Raw genomic sequence first — 16,267 nt, 5'->3', positions numbered from 1 at the left:
TGAGAAGGTATTGCCAGGTAATTCAAGAAAACCTCAGTAAGACATTGCTAACTAGAACGCTTTTTGTTATTAAGGAGGATGTTTGAAACACATGTGACTATAATCTATGGACGAAATTGCAATTCCCTTTTCGTTTTGTAGCACCTGCAAGTGAGCTAGTTGTGACAACCCATGATGCTAAAGTTGCAAGAACGATGGGAGCCACTCAAGTTCATAAGATATTATCAGAAGATGATTGTTGGGAAATATTTGTGCAACATGCATTGAACGTTGGCAATTGCATACTGCCAAAGTTTTTTAGTATCAGGAATAGGCCAGAAGATTATATTAATTGCAAGCGTCTCACTATTAGCGCATTAAAAAGCCTAATAAATTGAATGAATGACGGAAACTTCATTAACGTAACCTAACTTTTCAAACAAGTCACTGTGAATTAAGTGATCATCTGGTTCAATATAGGTGTTTTTTATATGCATGTATATCGTGGACGAGGAGTTAAACAGTGACATATCTTGATTGAAATCAATGAATAATACAAAAACTGCGAAATTGTTCTAAATTGAAGGCACTGCCTACAAACATGAGGAATTTAATTAATTTGCGCCATCTCAAAAATTCAAATTGGAAGGAATGCCTCCGTAACCAAGTCAATTGACTAACATGCAAGCATTGCCTAATCTTGTGGTGGTGGTCAAAGATAGTGAGTCAATGGTAACAGAGATAGGTCCCTTACTGCATCTTCAAGGGACATTTTGCCTCTCAAGATTGGAGAACGTAATGGATGCGAGACAAGCAAATTGAAATGTCACGGAAGGGCTTCATGCATTGCTGCTAGAATGGAGTGACACAGCTGAAAAGGAATCAGACGTTCTGAAAATGTTAAAACCTCATAGAAATCTCAAAGAGCTCATGATCAAGGGTTATGGTGGTTTGCAATTTTCAAAATGAATAGGAGATCATTTATTCACTAATGCAGTTCTTGTAAAGTTAGAGAATTGTAGTGATTGTCGATTCTTGCCAACCCTTGGACAATTGCCTTCTCCTAAAATGCTTTATTTAAGAAGAATGTCTGGAGTGGAAAGTGTGAGGGTCTCGAGTTATTGGAGAGTGAAGCTTGTCTTTTCCGCAATTGGAGACCCTTGAGTTTGAGGTATATGCAACATTGGAAGGAATGGTATCCTTGTGAAGGAGATCAAGGAATTAGACCCCTGTTTGAAAACCGTTTCGATCAATAGATGTCCCAGACTAGATGGTAAGTTACCTGAAAACCTTGATTCATTAACAAATCTTATGGTTCATGATTGTGAGCAGTTGGTAGTTTCAATTGCCGACTATAAGCATCTTTGTGTATTCAACGTCCATAATTGCAAAGGGGTGGTGTATAAATAAAAGTGAGATTGACTTCGAGTTACTGGAGTCTCTTATGTTTCAAAACTTTCAGAGTTGAGGCTTCGAACTGAGGGATTCATGACAGGTTGATTAAGAAAGGTTAAAGAGTTGCTGGATTCTAACATGACATCTTCATGGCAGAGTGAAGATATTAATGCCATACCTGATATCTCTTCGCAGTTTGTTATTCAAAGTAACTCTCAAAATTTCCAAGTGCATCACCTGACATCACTTCAATCACTGCCCAAGTCTATTTTATATTCCAGAAGCTAGTTTTCCACCTTATGTTGAAGAAATAAAGATCGACCTCTGCAATTCTATGCTGTATTTTGCAGGATCTCATTTACCAACAAGTATAAGAAGAATACAGATAAGCAGGTGCCAAAATTTGAAATCATTAGTGGAGCAGGAGGAGGAAGTAGAGGGTTGTCTTCTCCTCCTTGTTTGATGCAAGAGTCTTGAATAATTAGACATGTACGAGTGCCCATCTCTGGCATCCTTATCATCCAGGGGCCAGCTACCCAGATCACTTAAATTCCTTTGCATAAGGGATTGTGAACAGATGAAGGCAATAACTGAAAGTTTTCATGGTAACACTCGTTTTGAGGCTATTATAATCGAGCGCTGTGCAAATCTTAAATCTTAAATCCTCACCTGAGGGCCTATGCCACCTTGCCAATCTTTGATATTTATTAGTTGATTATTGTACAAGTCTTGTTTCCTTCCCGAGAGGAGGGTTGCCAACAAGATCATCCAACCTGACATTCATCTCTATCGTGGGTTGTGATAAGTTGGAAGCTCTCCCCAAAGGCATGGACGAGGACAACCTCAACCTCTTCAGACATTGACCAACAATGCAACTTAATTTGACATGCATGAGTAAAATACTACCTCAGTTACTTTGACTATAATATTTTCAACCTTGTTCGTAATATTTTTGTTATAACATAATTATGTGAACAAAGAACTTGTCTAATGTGGAGTGACATAACAGTTACCAACCTTCTCTCACTTTATGGGCTGGCTAGTCAGTCGTAGGGATATGTCATCCCTTTGGTTTCTAGATAGGAGATGTTTTCTGCAGATTTTAGGGCAACAACTACAAGTTGAGAAAGCTGGGAAACTGCTGGAAAGACCATTTTCCTGTTGTGGTGTGGAATGTACTTGAAGAGCAATGTACTTGGAATGCACTTTTCGTAGTGAAGTCCTAATCTCTTCAGAGTGTGAGAGATGACCACACTTTAGAGAGAACATATGAGATTTGGTGTGTATTTGGGGTTCTTTTTTTAAAGGAGCAATAAAAGCAGAATATTTGATGATAAACTGTTGGAACAGCTTACTTCTCTTCTGTTGGCAAAATGTTTTGAATTTTTTCTTGCCCTTTTAGAGGTCTCACCATGTTTTATTTTTCAAATAAAATCACTCAATAGTTCTTGTGAATACATTTTGGGGGTACTGGAATGACCAATGTTCAGAATAAATTCCATTTCACTTCTAAATTATGGAAAAGATGAAGCCATAGTGACTTTTTCACCATAAAGGAACTTGAGTTAGAGCATCGCAAGCAGACTCTTTATCCTTTGATCCCTAGCTACTTTGGCTAAAAAGAATGAAAATCCTCCTTCCAACAGACTCCCTACTTTGCCTTCTATTTTGGAGAACCAACTTTTGGCTCTCTACATCCAGCAAGGAGGAGAGAGAAAAAAGGGGAAAGAGATAGACATTTGGAAGGTTGGTGGTGTTATGTTTTTACTTTTCTTTTTAATATATTTGATTTGGAAGAGAAAGAAGGAGAAAGAGAGAATAATAATAAAATATTTCAGATTAACCAAAATAGAGAACATTGCTGGAAGAAACACCTTTTAAGTGGTTTGCTATAATAACTTTCTAGTTATTTTAGCTAAAATTTGGCTAAAATTCAGAGACTCCTAGAGATGCTCTTAATCCCCAAATTACATGTTAATTCATTTGCACGCTAATTGATAATTAGGATCAACAAAGATACAGAGGTGATGTGTGCTACAAAAGGATTTCACTTACAATCAAACCCTTCAACCAGCCATAAACATGTAAATTTCCTATGAATTTCTGCAAAAATTTCGCACTGTACATAAAAGCATGCTCTTTGCCAATCTCCACAATATATACTTCTCCATCCCACAAGCAGCACCACCAAACATCACCACACAGCTAATATGAATTGTATCGAGGCTTTGGTTATTGGTTTCCCTTGACCGAAGGGTCTGGATTAACTCAAATATCTGGCAGATTGACCAATTATGCAAAAAGAACATCCACATGGGATCGCTGCTAAGCATACTACTCTTCCATATTAGTTTCATCAGAATTGCTTTCAGGTGGCACATTTCTGTCACCGCCACCAGCTTCCACATCTGTCCCCCCATTTGAGTGGTTCTCGAGTGATGACTCCAGATTTTGACCATTTGCAAGGACATCCATTTTTATGCCTTCTTCCAAATTGCTTCCATGCTGGGTATTATTATCCTCTGGCGCCCCATCGGAAGTTACAGGTATATCTGTATCCATGGGATGTTGCCCGGATATCGACTTTTGCTGAGTTGTTTGCTCCTCAGATGCATCTATGGATGGAGCTACTCGACCTGAGTAAGCCATGTACTGATGGAACTTTACCTGGCAAAGAGAAGAAAGCTTTCAGAAACCAGATAACGAAATTCCAACCAATTAGTAAGATTATGGGGCAAGTCTTTTGCAAGAGAGTAAGTCCTCATCAGCCAACAGGCCAGATTTAGCTTTTTCTCTACTGATTACTAATTCAGAAATGTCGATGGCAGTCAAATGTTGAAATTTATCAGAAAAGAATAACCAAAAGCATATAATATAATCTGAAGGGGAGTGTAATCTAAGGGCGCAAGAGAGAGAGATATGACCCCCATGTCATCTCACTAATATTCTCCTAGGTAACCTAACTAGGAGACCAACTCACTCAAATTGAGGTTTGAAACTTTAAAAAAAAGAAGATTATAATTGCATGGAAGGCATACCTCATAAAGCTGTTGGTAGATACCAATCATCTCATCAACACTGCTGACAAGATGCATAGGACCAGTGTCTTCAACATGGCGTTCTGTGTTTGGTGAAATCTCATTCAAATTAAGAGCAAGGTGGTCAGGTCTCTGGAGTAGAAGTTGGAATGTGGGCTGAAGTTCGTAGCATTGTTCAAACAAAGAACGGCGGCAGAACACATAGAGACCCAGTCGGGCACGAGACATGGCTACAATCAATCTTCTAACATCACGAAGGTGACCCACAAAGCGAGTACGCACAAGAGAGAGCAATATGAAATCATTTTGCTGACCTTGAAATTTATCAACTGTTGTAACCTGAGAGCATTACACAATGAAAAACATTTTTCACCAATGAGATCACAGAGCTCAACAGAGACAGTATTATACTAAATGCAATCATTAAGTGTAAAAAGCGAAAAATGTTAGCAGAGTTCATGGGTCAGGATGCAGGAAATTTATCTCTGGCATAGCACACCATAGAGGCCTAAATGCATTAACAATACCACGTAAAGAAACCTTCATAGTTCCTGGTGTTTTATTCTGAGGGGATCAAAGAGAAGTAAACTAACCTACAGAGCCAACAACTTGCTGACAGACCTTTGAATTTCACAAATGGACGGTTAGATTCTTATATGTTTGGTGTGGTGTGCCTGATATTTAATATAATATATTGCCATTCTAGCCCATTTGTGAACTGAAAGGGTGATCTTATTACTTACCTTGCTGGGAGGGCCTATGAAGTCATAGGGAGCACATCGTCTGTTGATAACATCACGGATTAAAAGCTTCTGGCCATTGTAAGTGGTCAATATGGATATCTTATTTGCAGGGTACCCAAGTAGACGCATATAGATATAGACACTGACAATGTATTCTGCTTCCCCCTCGTTTTGGTAGAACCAAGGTGATGGAGCAGACTCACCTCTGTCATGGTAATCTGGTACATCCACTAATTGATATTCATAGGAGAACCCAGAATTTGCTCTATGGAAAATGGCATCCTCCTTTACATAAGGAAGGTCTCCCAGATCTCTGTATCTCCAGTTGTACAGTTTGGCTATACTTGGCCTGGCTCTACCCTGGGCATTAAGTTCAATATAAGGAATGCCCAAACGGACAAACCTTGTAAAGAGAGACTGGTCCATGTGGCTGTACTTTTGGAATGCCATATTCTTGACAACAGGAGGCAACTGGTGATGATCACCAATTAAGATGCAGCGTTTCAGCCGTGCATAACCATCTTCCTGCCTCTGGAGCAACATTGGAATGAAAGTTTCAATCTCCAAAATTTGAGCACTTTCTTCCATGAGCAAGTTGTCATACTTGAAACCTAACTGAAGGAAATCCTTCCTCTTTAAAGCTGCATGAGTGCACGTCATGGCAACTATCTTTGCTTGCTTAGTCATCAGGTAATTTGCTCGATCAGCAGTGGACTTGAGTAATTCAAATGCCCTACACTCTTCAAGCTCTTGAAACATAGTCTTAAGATGACGAAAGCAACCCTTAGCTGAGCGCATATCTTTCTCGAAGGACTCACCAATAAAGACTGGTTTTAGTGTGTTGGAGAAGAACTCCTTGAAGGGAAAACGATCTTTAACAAATGACGGTTTATCTTTATTGTCCACACAAGCAGCAAGGAATTGCTCCCAGCGCGAGTATACATGAAGCAACCAAAAGTACCCAGCAGTTTCACAAGTATAACCTACATCCTCGGGCAACTGGAGAGATCTTGCCAGCCTCTCCACTTCACTTAGCAACTCTAAGCGCCGCACAAGCATGGCATTGACACGACCTTGTCGGCTGAAATCAAGATCAGTTGCTAGCTCTTGTTCTCCTTGACCAAGTCGAAGAAGATAGCGTGCAGGCACATCCCTCTAAAATAGAAAATAGGAAAATATTAAAACTTCATGCCAGCTTGGACTATACGCAGGATTTAACCAACTAAAATATTAGAATTTAAAATTTCAACCTGCATTATCTTCTCAAAAAGGTCATTGAGAGCCTGGTTCGAATGAGTGATTATCAATGTTCTCTGAGATGGACAATTATGATAAAGAACATTCAGAATTTGGACAGCTGTATCTGTCTTTCCTGTACCAGGTGGACCCACAACCATTGTGAGTCCTGGCTGAATACCTGAGATGATTGCTCCAACCTACACAACAAGATTAGAACTTTTAAAATCAGAGACTAAATAACACAAACACGGTTCCTAATTAGAAGTTTGTTACTTTACCAATCCATTATAACTTCACAAAGAACTAAAAGATGTTAAAAAAGTAAAACAATCTACAAATTCTTATTTTGTACTACTATTACCATCATATACTGTGTTATGTGATTTTCAGAGAATAACTAAAGCTGATACAAAGAGGATATAAAATGTAGAAACTATTAATCTCAGATACCTCAATAATCTTGCTTACTAATGTATCAAAAAATAACCTGGCTTAATAAGTTTATTTATTCATCCAAGGTCTTACCTCAATTTTCTTTTTAAGATACGACAAGTGGATATTGCAACAACAGAAGAAAGATCATATGTAAGCACGAAAGTCAGTAAAAAAGAAGGAATAGCACCTGAGTGGGTGTGAATCTAACTGAGTTCTTCTTTGGCTGATCTTGGGGATAAGGACCTGGGTCAGGAGGAGTGTATGCCTCAACAACAATTTTTTCCTTCTCAATATCAGAATTCTTCACAGGGACATCACTGATAGAATCAGTAGATTTCTTATTCCCTGGAAGAGCATTAGTGCTGCTTTTGATCGTCTTGGGAAGCCTTATTCGAAAAGGGGGCCTTGGATTCAAGTTTTCTGTACCGTCTGGACTAATAAAACAAACCTAAAAAGTGAACATGCAAACCAGAAAGTCTTTAGTAAAATCACCCTCCAGGATACTAACAGACAGAATGACAAAAGTTCAACAAAAAGGAAATATATCAGCAAACCTGATCATCTGGAAAACACTCCTTCAAATGCTCTGCATCAAGGAAAGTATCTTTGAAATCAACAGTACCCAAAAGACCTGGCATATTAGTCCATTGTGCAGCAGAAGGATTACCATATCCCAGAAAAATGTTGTGCAACCAGTCAGGAACAATACAATATTCATTCATAAGATCTCTAATGGATTCTAAAATTGCTTTAAAATTATTCTCCTTGGGCTTTCTCCTCATCAATATGTTGAACGTCCCATAAACATCTTCTGAGCCTTTTGCAGCAATGTTGCTGACATCCATGTGGTATTGTGCTGTATCTAAAGCAACAGTCACAGTTCTCAGTTCTCCCTTTGGAGGCTTCCACTCATCCCGTTTAATTCTTCCAGTAAAATCATTCATTAGAGTTCCCTCCTCATCACGAATCTCAATGATTTCACAACCCCGTACATATTGAAGACCAAGCCTCTGAGGCACACTAGCTTTTCCATCCTCCTCTGCACTTAGAGGCTCAAAGGAAGGGCGGATAGAAAGTAAAAATAGAACATCATGCTCTTTAAGAGCATTCCATTCTGATCTTATCTGTGCTTTATAACTGGAAACGCTAAAAGTAACTTCTGCTGTTACAGCAGCTGGCTTGACTTCACCAATATTTGGCTGTTTTACCTCACTGATCCTAAATTGTTTGATCGGCACAGCCATCCTTGACCAACCACGAAAAGCAGTTTCTCCTTCATTATTAATGTAGGAAAGAAGATGCGGCACCGCTTCCTGAATATCCTCACGAATCTCATATGTTGATTCGAGACGAAAGAGATTGAAATTTCTGAGGAGATAATCATGTAATGTTAAGAATTGTAAATTAAGTTTCGGAAGGGCCAGACAACCTTCTCCAGAGTAATTAATGCTTGGCACAAGGCTTTCATCCCACATAATCAGCTCATTTGGGTAAAGTGGAAGAGCATTTATTTTTTCCTTTTGAGACTGCTGCTTCTCAAAAAAGGAAACCATGACTTCAATAAGGAAATCAACCCTCTGTGACCAAGGATCATCCTTTGAAACTACTTTCAGCTGCATAACGGAAAAATATCAGCAAAACAAAAATTCGCAATATTACATAATGATGAGATTTATCACTATAAATTTAGCACAGATTCATAACTATAAATTTAGCACACATACCCACACAGAGAGAGAGAGAGAGAGAGAGAGAGAGAGAGAGAGAGAAGCATGGAGAAAACTAAATTGGAAAGCTGACATTCCTAAGACACAAGTAATAGATAACTCAGAGACCAATGAAATAAAAATTGCAACAAATTCGTCCTGAAACAGAAAAAAATATGGACAGACAAGATTAACTTGAATACTTTAACAAACTTGAGCAAAATCATTACTTCATCTCTAACTTTCTCAATATTAAACGCAACTATCCTATAAAAAAAAGAGAGAGAGATAAATACAATTACAGTTCTAATGCTAGATTCATTATATCAAGTCAGCTCGACTAAGCCTTTATTCGGTAACTTAGAAGTTGTCTACATGAGTGATCTTTCTCCCTCTTCTAACAGAATTACTTTTGACCCTTAAACCAATTCCTTTCTCCACTAAACAGTATAAAAAATAAAGCCTACAAAAAAGGAAAAGAGTTGGCCTCTAGAAGTCCATATGGCTAAGCCCTCTAGTACAGCAGCCTAGACATAATGGTCCAAAGTCGAAAGTCTGACCAACCCCAACTAAACATTTATTAAATACTAAATTTTAAAATAAAGATAAAATAGTTCATGCTGCCCTACCTACTCATCTCACTAAACCCAATGCCGTCAACACTATACATGCCTCCCCCTCTCCTTGTTTCTATCTCTACCTCTCCTTCTCCCTGGAGTCACCATTTGGCATATCGCTTTCACCCTCACCTTTTCTCTTCTCTAACTTCTGATCTGTTGCCCATGGTTTCATCAACTTAGTTTAAGTTTTATTCATTTGAAAATCATTAAGAAAAAAGGAAAAAACAGAAAGAGAATAACCAAAAGAGCCAGGATAGGTCTTAGCTGTGGCCATTAGGACCAGGCTATGGCTTGGCTGGAATGCAGCACCCCTCTTTTTGTTAACTAGTAATTAACTTGAGACAATACACTGTTAGATTAAGTGAAAGCATTGTGTACATTACCTTTTCACTAACAATTTCCACACAAAACACAACAAAAAATAAATTAAAGCCCCATGCTCATTAGCAGAGTAAATATCAGCTCTGGGTAACAAAATAGCGGTTTTCAAACTACGCCACCCTCACTAACAAGTCTATCAATCTGTCATACATACCTTTGAACAAACCAAATCCTTCAATTCTTCAGGAGGAAGTACAGACAATTTCTTTGAGAGATCATTGCGCTTGTCAATTGAACCAATGTTAGCCAATGCAAGCTCTCGCAACTATAAGCACAACAGGAGAGAAAAAAATCAGAACACTAGCATCAATCTATGGAGAAAAAGACGGAATAAGAAAGCAGAAACTCCTTTTAAATCAGCCTCTGTACATGACTGCTTATATACAGACCTTAGGAACCTTTTTAAAGGCAAGTAGCTGGAAAGATTGGACGCGATCGTAATGAGATTGAAGCACCTCATCATCTGTCAGTTGTGTCCCATCATGATCATTAATCTCAAACCCTTCATAAAACTGGAGCAAGTCGACCAATTGTGCAAAGAGTTTCCCCTTCTCGTGTCTATACAGAGCACTCAAGTGGCATTTGGCAACAACAGCAACATCAGCAACAAGAGGCCTCAAATACCTGCAATCAAAAGAAGATAAAATTGATGTAATAACAAGAGAATAAAACAAAATATAGCAAAATATAGCCTTCAAATTGAAAGCTCTAACTCTCATAACAAAAGCACATGCCTATAGGTTAAAACCTCAATATAAAAGTTTAACAAATAAAATGATCCAAATTGTGACCCATTTTCCGTAAACGATATCTTTGCGGAAATGAATCTATCCTCTGTGTTATAAACAAAATTTAAAATGAACGGAGAAAATAAGAGAGTGGGCATATGATGACATTCAGGAAAACTGAAATTCACAAACCATCCTAATACCACCAAACATATTTCCACAAACAATTACACTGAATTAGCAAAAAACAAACTGGCAGAGTATATGACTATATCAAAGGAAAAACTGTAGTACACATAACACTCTTCTACTATTATACCTATGCTAGCATAAATTAACCCAATTATCGAGGATAATGGTAAAAAAAGAAGACCCATCTGTTCAAAATTTTATGTATAAAATAGAAAGGTCAATAAGAAATGAACATAAATGCAAAATGTACCTCCTTGTTGGTAGTTGGCTCAAGAGGTCAATAAGAAATTCCATAAACCTTTCACAATACAAAACACAAGCATCATCAACATGCTCCAGTCTATTAGCATCAAGTTGATCATCTTCATGGATACTACGATCTGGGGGCACAACCTTGGAATCAAGTATCTAGAACAGGCACAAAAATAAAAATAATAGTTCCATAAATTCCTTAGTATTGACAAGCACAGACCACAAGTATTGCTCAGAATTTAGAAGTGTGAAATTTTACCTCCAGGAACTCTTCAATTAGGTTTCTCAAGAACTGAACTTCGAGTGTAGTTGAGGGGTCAAAAGGCTCTCCTCGTTTTGCAGCCTCCTTGGCTTCCTTTCTTATCATCTTTTTCCATTTCTTGATCAAATCAGGATTAAAACAAAGCTCCATCTGCAAATGAAAGAAGCAAATCAAGCACCATAAAATCCAGATCATATATAAGTTCTGAAGACAACGAAAATAGATTTTTAAAACAGAAAACATATATGTTACCTGAAAACGACCATATGACAAACTGTGCCACGATTCCAAACTTGCTAACGTAAGGACAGTGTTACTGACAATTTCATCTTCCAAACTCTGTCACAAAATTCAGTATGTGTATGATATTAAGTACTTTACCACAATAGCCAAATCATTTATATACTTCACCACAATATTCAGATCCTCTAAAAGAAATAAGTGCATGAAGACTAATTGGTATGTTTATAATTACTTTAACCCATTAATCTCAGTACACAGATTGATATAGAAAATTGATGCCATGCCAAGATAGGTGAACAACCTATGCAGGCTAAACCTCTACAAAGGCCAGAATCATATATTATTATCAGTAGATGATGTGCACATAGTTGATGGCTATTAGGCCATTTGACCAGATGAATGTTTTCTGGACTTAAGAAACAAAGGCTGTCCAGATTAAACAAAGTGGAGAAAGTTCAAAGACACTGATGCTTTTGAAGGTAAAAACTAATAAAACACTTTATACACTAAAAATCCTAAAAAAGAGTTTAACCGGCAGAAGAAAAGAATGAAAGAAAATTTGGCTGTAAATGCAAAATCCTGAGACACATCTAGCAAAAGTATCAAGCATCTCACTGCATATTTTGAAAGTAATTAGGTATTGAGAAAAAATCTCACCTGCACGCTGTTGCGTTGCAGATGCACAACAGCGTACAGGTTTGCAGGATCACGAAGTCCCCACATCTAACGCTCCTGCATGTTGTCAATCATCCACAACAACGCACAGGTGATGATTGGTCAAGTATCAAAAACTGAAATATCATAAATCACTCTCTGGAAGTACATTTCAATGGAAATGTTCAAAAATAACGAATCAAAAGTTTGCTAAGACTTTACAGATGTTCAAAGAGTTTAAGGATACTGCAGTGCAATAAGAACCAATAATTTAAATATAACCACATGAAGTATTCACTCACTTTAATGAAAGTCAAAAGTCAAACAAATTAAGAGTCTTGTTTAAGTAATAAAGTAGATATAGGCTCTAGACAAAATAATAAGAGTTTAATGGTGAAGTGTATTATAAAAATCATTTATTAACATCAACAGAAACAACAATGTATTGTTTATAGGGAGCAAGGACAAAAATATCGTCCGATATATTGTTATTTTCAGGTGTCGACATCGCTACAGTGGGGGTAAGCCTATTTCTCCCCCACTCAGCGATATATCTCCAAAACTTGCGATATCTTCGATATTTTCTATATTTCCCCAATACCAGCCAAATAACCCAGAAAATGTTCTTTAGTTTTGAAAGTAACCGCAGGAAGAAGATGCAAATTCAAACCCAATAATCTAACCCAGCCACTGAATCAACCTAAATACTCCTACTGCTTTTTTTGGGACACAGTTATTCACCTCTGGGTAGGCAAGGTGAAATTCTTCTTCTTTTTTTGGGCTCATCTTCTGTCTCAAATTCTCTCTTTATCATTAAGTCTCAAGCCTTCTAATGGGTTGAGTTATGTCTTTGTTTTGTTGGGTTGTCAGTTGTCAATGGGTCATTTATCAATTTATTTATAGCCTTTTGTTCTGTTGATGGGTTGTACTTAACATCCATGAAAATTTTACTCCAAACTTCTGTGTTTTAGGGCCAATATCTGCCTTTTTTGTCAATTTTTTGCGATACCTAAAACAATATTGATATATCCCCTGAAATATCCGTAAATTGGAGGCCCGATATTATCTGCAGGGCCGATATTTTCATCCTTGATAGGGAGTAGCCGTCCAACACGTATTTCTAGCTCCGGATATATCAGATAAAAGTATAAAAACAAACATTACGATGCTACCATACCTGAAAGGCATTAATCATGAAAACTAGATAATTTGTCTTCTCTGCTGTACTTAATTCTCTTCCCTGCAAACATAACAACATCAGTATAAGCCTGAAATGTAAAACACTTGAAGAATTCATTAAATTCAAACTTATCTCCTTGATATCCCCCGGCCCCCAACCAACTTTTTAAAACCATATTTGAAATGTCAAACATTAGCATCTATCAGTTTCTGAGTACTCAATGATCAGAGACCATTTAACCAGATGGTTCATCATATGCAAATCTAAGACTGATTATGCACCAGGCTGTACACATACAGAATACTCCTGATTTTACCAAAGGACTACATGTAACTACCTAACAAGGCAAGATTGCTACTCATGAACATCATATGCAAATTTAACAGACTATGCACCAGGGTGCAAACATACAGAATACTCCTGATTTTGCCAAAGGACATTAACCAATATGTAACAACCTAACAAGGCAAGATTGCTACACTTGAACATGATAAATATATGGAGAGAAGCACCATATAATGAAAAAGTAGAATATTAATTGAGAATAAATCAAGAAATTTTGTAAATGTCTTCATTCAAGGATTAAAAAGTCATAACAATAACAAAATAGGGAAATAACAAGAAAAATAGATAGGAGAACAGAAAATTGGACACTATCATGAGAAGATATCAGTACAAACCAAACCCACAAGCACTACTGAGTAAAAAGGTGGATTATTTGTGGGAAAGGATTCACTTTTGGGCTTCTCTTTAGGCATCAGTGTTTAGTGAGAGCTTCGTTTTCTGTTATGTTTTCAAAATTGGCATGCTGTTGCTTCTTAATGCATCTTGGATGTATTTTGTAGGTAGATGATAGTTTATTTTGTTTTTCCTTTAGAGAATAAATTGTCCTCGGTATTGTACCATTGCTTTTAATTAATAAAGCCAGGTTTCCTATTTTAAAAAAAATTTATGCAAAATTTTTCAGAACTCATAGAGAAGGAGTCACATAAACCATTCCAACTACATAAAAAATACCAATACTGTACTGGACAAAATCACGTAAGCTTCATAGCACCATATAAACTTCAGTACTACTGAGTTTCTTTAAAATAAAATAAGTATCAACAGAAAATCCCTTAAACCATTTTTCATAAATGAAGAAATATGGGATTTCCAATAAGATGGGGACATACCGATTTAAGCCGAAGAACCCTCTCAAGGAATCCCTTAAACACATCTTTCCGGTCATAAAAGCACACCCAAGCTGCCACATTCTCTCGAAACTGAAAGTCCAAAAATCAAGAGACACAAGTTTAATCATAATTGGTAATTGATTGTGTTTAATTCCAAAACCTACCTCCTCCCTTACACTGCCTGGAAACCTTAAAAACTGAATACGTGAACCTTAAACTCTAAGAAACACACTATTCGGGACTATCTACCAGAGAAAATGAAATAATTGTTCCACTATCTAACCCAAAAAAATAGCTACTTGGATTAGTTTTCTTGCCCAACAGTTTCTTAGCAACCAAGCATACCCTAATTCCACAAACATCAAAACTACAATTCCAAAACTCATACCTTCTCATTGACCATGAGAATCATCGACATAACGTGCTCGAACGTGGAAGTTTCCGGGTCAAAATTGGGCCACAGATAGTTCTCCAAGTACTGACTGACCTCCAAAATCATCACCCTCTGTAACGGTACGGTCTTTCTCTGACCCTCTTTAACTGACAACTCCGTTTGATAGATCTCCTTCACCAGCTCTGGTTCGAAGGGTTGCTTGGGCTGTGAGGTGTCGCCGGTTTTGGACCAGTTAGCAGCGGCAATCATCGTAAGGCGGTCCCGCTGAATCTCCGACAAGGTTATAGAGCTCGGGAGCGCCGAACCGGGTTTGGCCTCAACCGGCTTGTCGCCGGGCTGGTGGAGTTGCTCGACCGGGTACTCGGCGACATGGTGGCGCTTGAAATCGTATGCCCCTGTTCCGTACACCTTCGTCATTGCGAATGTGCTCACTGATTGAGGAACCCAAATTAGGTTTTGGGATAGGAGGACTGAAGAGGAGGTGTGGTTTGAGGGAAGTTAGGGTTCAGTGGAGTATAACAGGGAGACTTGCAAAATTTGGGGTTTTTGAATTTTGGCTCTGATAAAGATCACGTTAGTAGTACTGCTTGCTTCCGTTCCTCTCCAAAACCCTCCATTTATAATTTCTCAACAGTTTTGTGAAGTATATATATTCAACTCAGATTCAGAGGTTCGACCAAAACACACACACAAAATAGCACCGTTTGATAATTATTTTATTTTTAGTTTTTTACTATTTTTTTTTTTTTAGTGGAGTATAGAGGAAAATTAGGGTAAGAATAGAAGAGCGAGGATGAGATTGGGAGAGAGAATGAGAGGAGATGATGGAAGGGAAGAGTAACAAAAGTGAAAATAATTTCAAATAGATTTCAGTTTTCAGTTTTTGTTTTCACTTTTGTTACTTATTCCTCTCTCTTCCCCTTTCATCTTCAATCTCAATCTCATTTTCACTCTTATTCTCGCTCTTTTTCCTCTATACTTTAGCATAAAAAATAAAAACTAAAAACTAAAAACTAAAATTGAAATGATTATCAAACAACCCTCAAATTCGAAGGGTTTTAAAGAAGTTCATAAAGTCTTCTACATTTCATATTTTTATTTTCTTCACAAACGATGAATGCTTTTACAAGGATCAATACACCCATCACATAACACTACATCACCATAATGAGACTAGCCACAACTAAGGGGGTGTATTGAATTGAGATTTTAATGGATTATTTTGAAGCTTAAAAGTATAGCGGTATTCAATTATGATTTTTAAGTAATCAATAAAAGTCTGGTAGTATTCAATTAGGACTTTTAAAATATAAGAAAAAGTATCGTGGTATTCAAAAACTTACTGATTTTAATGTATTTCATTAAATTGTGTATTGTGTGAGATTTTTGAGTGTGTAATACAAACAACAAATCACATAAGAAATCCCACCCTCCTATGCCTGATTCTTATATACGCTCTCATACGTTTTTTTTTCCCATTATTTTTCATGTTTTTCGACTGTGCAAAAAGATATAAATTTAAAAACAAAAAACAAAAAACTCTTCAGCTGGTGGGCTCGTGTGTCTCGATTGGTTTCCCCTCCTACCTAGGTAGTGGTGGCATTGGTCCGTGGTCTTGAGGTTGTGGCTGAAGCTGAGTGGTGGGTACTTT

The 16,267-nt window shown here is 37.4% G+C and overlaps 1 protein-coding gene across 2 annotated transcripts; it reads right to left on the bottom strand.

Annotated features, from left to right (window-relative positions):
- Positions 1-3,190: 3,190 nt before the first annotated feature.
- Positions 3,191-15,238, bottom strand: EMB2765 (P-loop containing nucleoside triphosphate hydrolases superfamily protein). 2 transcript variants are annotated; one of them, XM_008233208.2, is made up of 14 exons: positions 14,611-15,238; positions 14,223-14,312; positions 13,045-13,107; positions 11,223-11,309; positions 10,968-11,120; positions 10,707-10,864; positions 9,926-10,160; positions 9,691-9,801; positions 7,384-8,442; positions 7,017-7,277; positions 6,406-6,591; positions 5,156-6,310; positions 4,413-4,751; positions 3,191-4,041 (listed from the first exon to the last, which is right to left on the bottom strand). In XM_008233208.2, the coding sequence occupies exons 1-14, from the start codon at positions 15,031-15,033 to the stop codon at positions 3,709-3,711; spliced, it is 4,653 nt and encodes a 1,550-aa protein (XP_008231430.2). In that variant the 5' UTR covers positions 15,034-15,238; the 3' UTR covers positions 3,191-3,708. The 2 variants fall into 2 exon arrangements, with proteins under 2 accessions (XP_008231430.2, XP_088908803.1); XM_089052677.1 differs by lacking the exons at positions 13,045-13,107; positions 14,223-14,312; positions 14,611-15,238 and adding an exon at positions 11,871-11,945.
- Positions 15,239-16,267: the final 1,029 nt, after the last annotated feature.

This window comes from Prunus mume, linkage group LG5, assembly GCF_029339155.1.
Source record: "Prunus mume cultivar Tortuosa linkage group LG5, ASM2933915v1, whole genome shotgun sequence".
In the NCBI taxonomy this organism is placed as follows: domain Eukaryota; kingdom Viridiplantae; phylum Streptophyta; class Magnoliopsida; order Rosales; family Rosaceae; genus Prunus; species Prunus mume.
Note: the sequence above shows the minus strand (reverse complement) of the source record. Positions and strands in the feature narration are given on the sequence as shown.

Bases quoted from the DNA above. Each gene is read 5' to 3' on its own strand.
- EMB2765 (XM_008233208.2), bottom strand. From the start codon at position 15,033: ATGACGAAGGTGTACGGAACAGGGGCATACGATTTCAAGCGCCACCAT. The intron at 14,313-14,610 runs GTATGAGTTTTG...TTGGACTTTCAG, and splicing joins TTCTCATGGTCAATGAGAAG to TTTCGAGAGAATGTGGCAGC. The intron at 8,443-9,690 runs GTATGTATGACA...TCCGTTATGCAG, and splicing joins AGGATTTGGTTTGTTCAAAG to CTGAAAGTAGTTTCAAAGGA.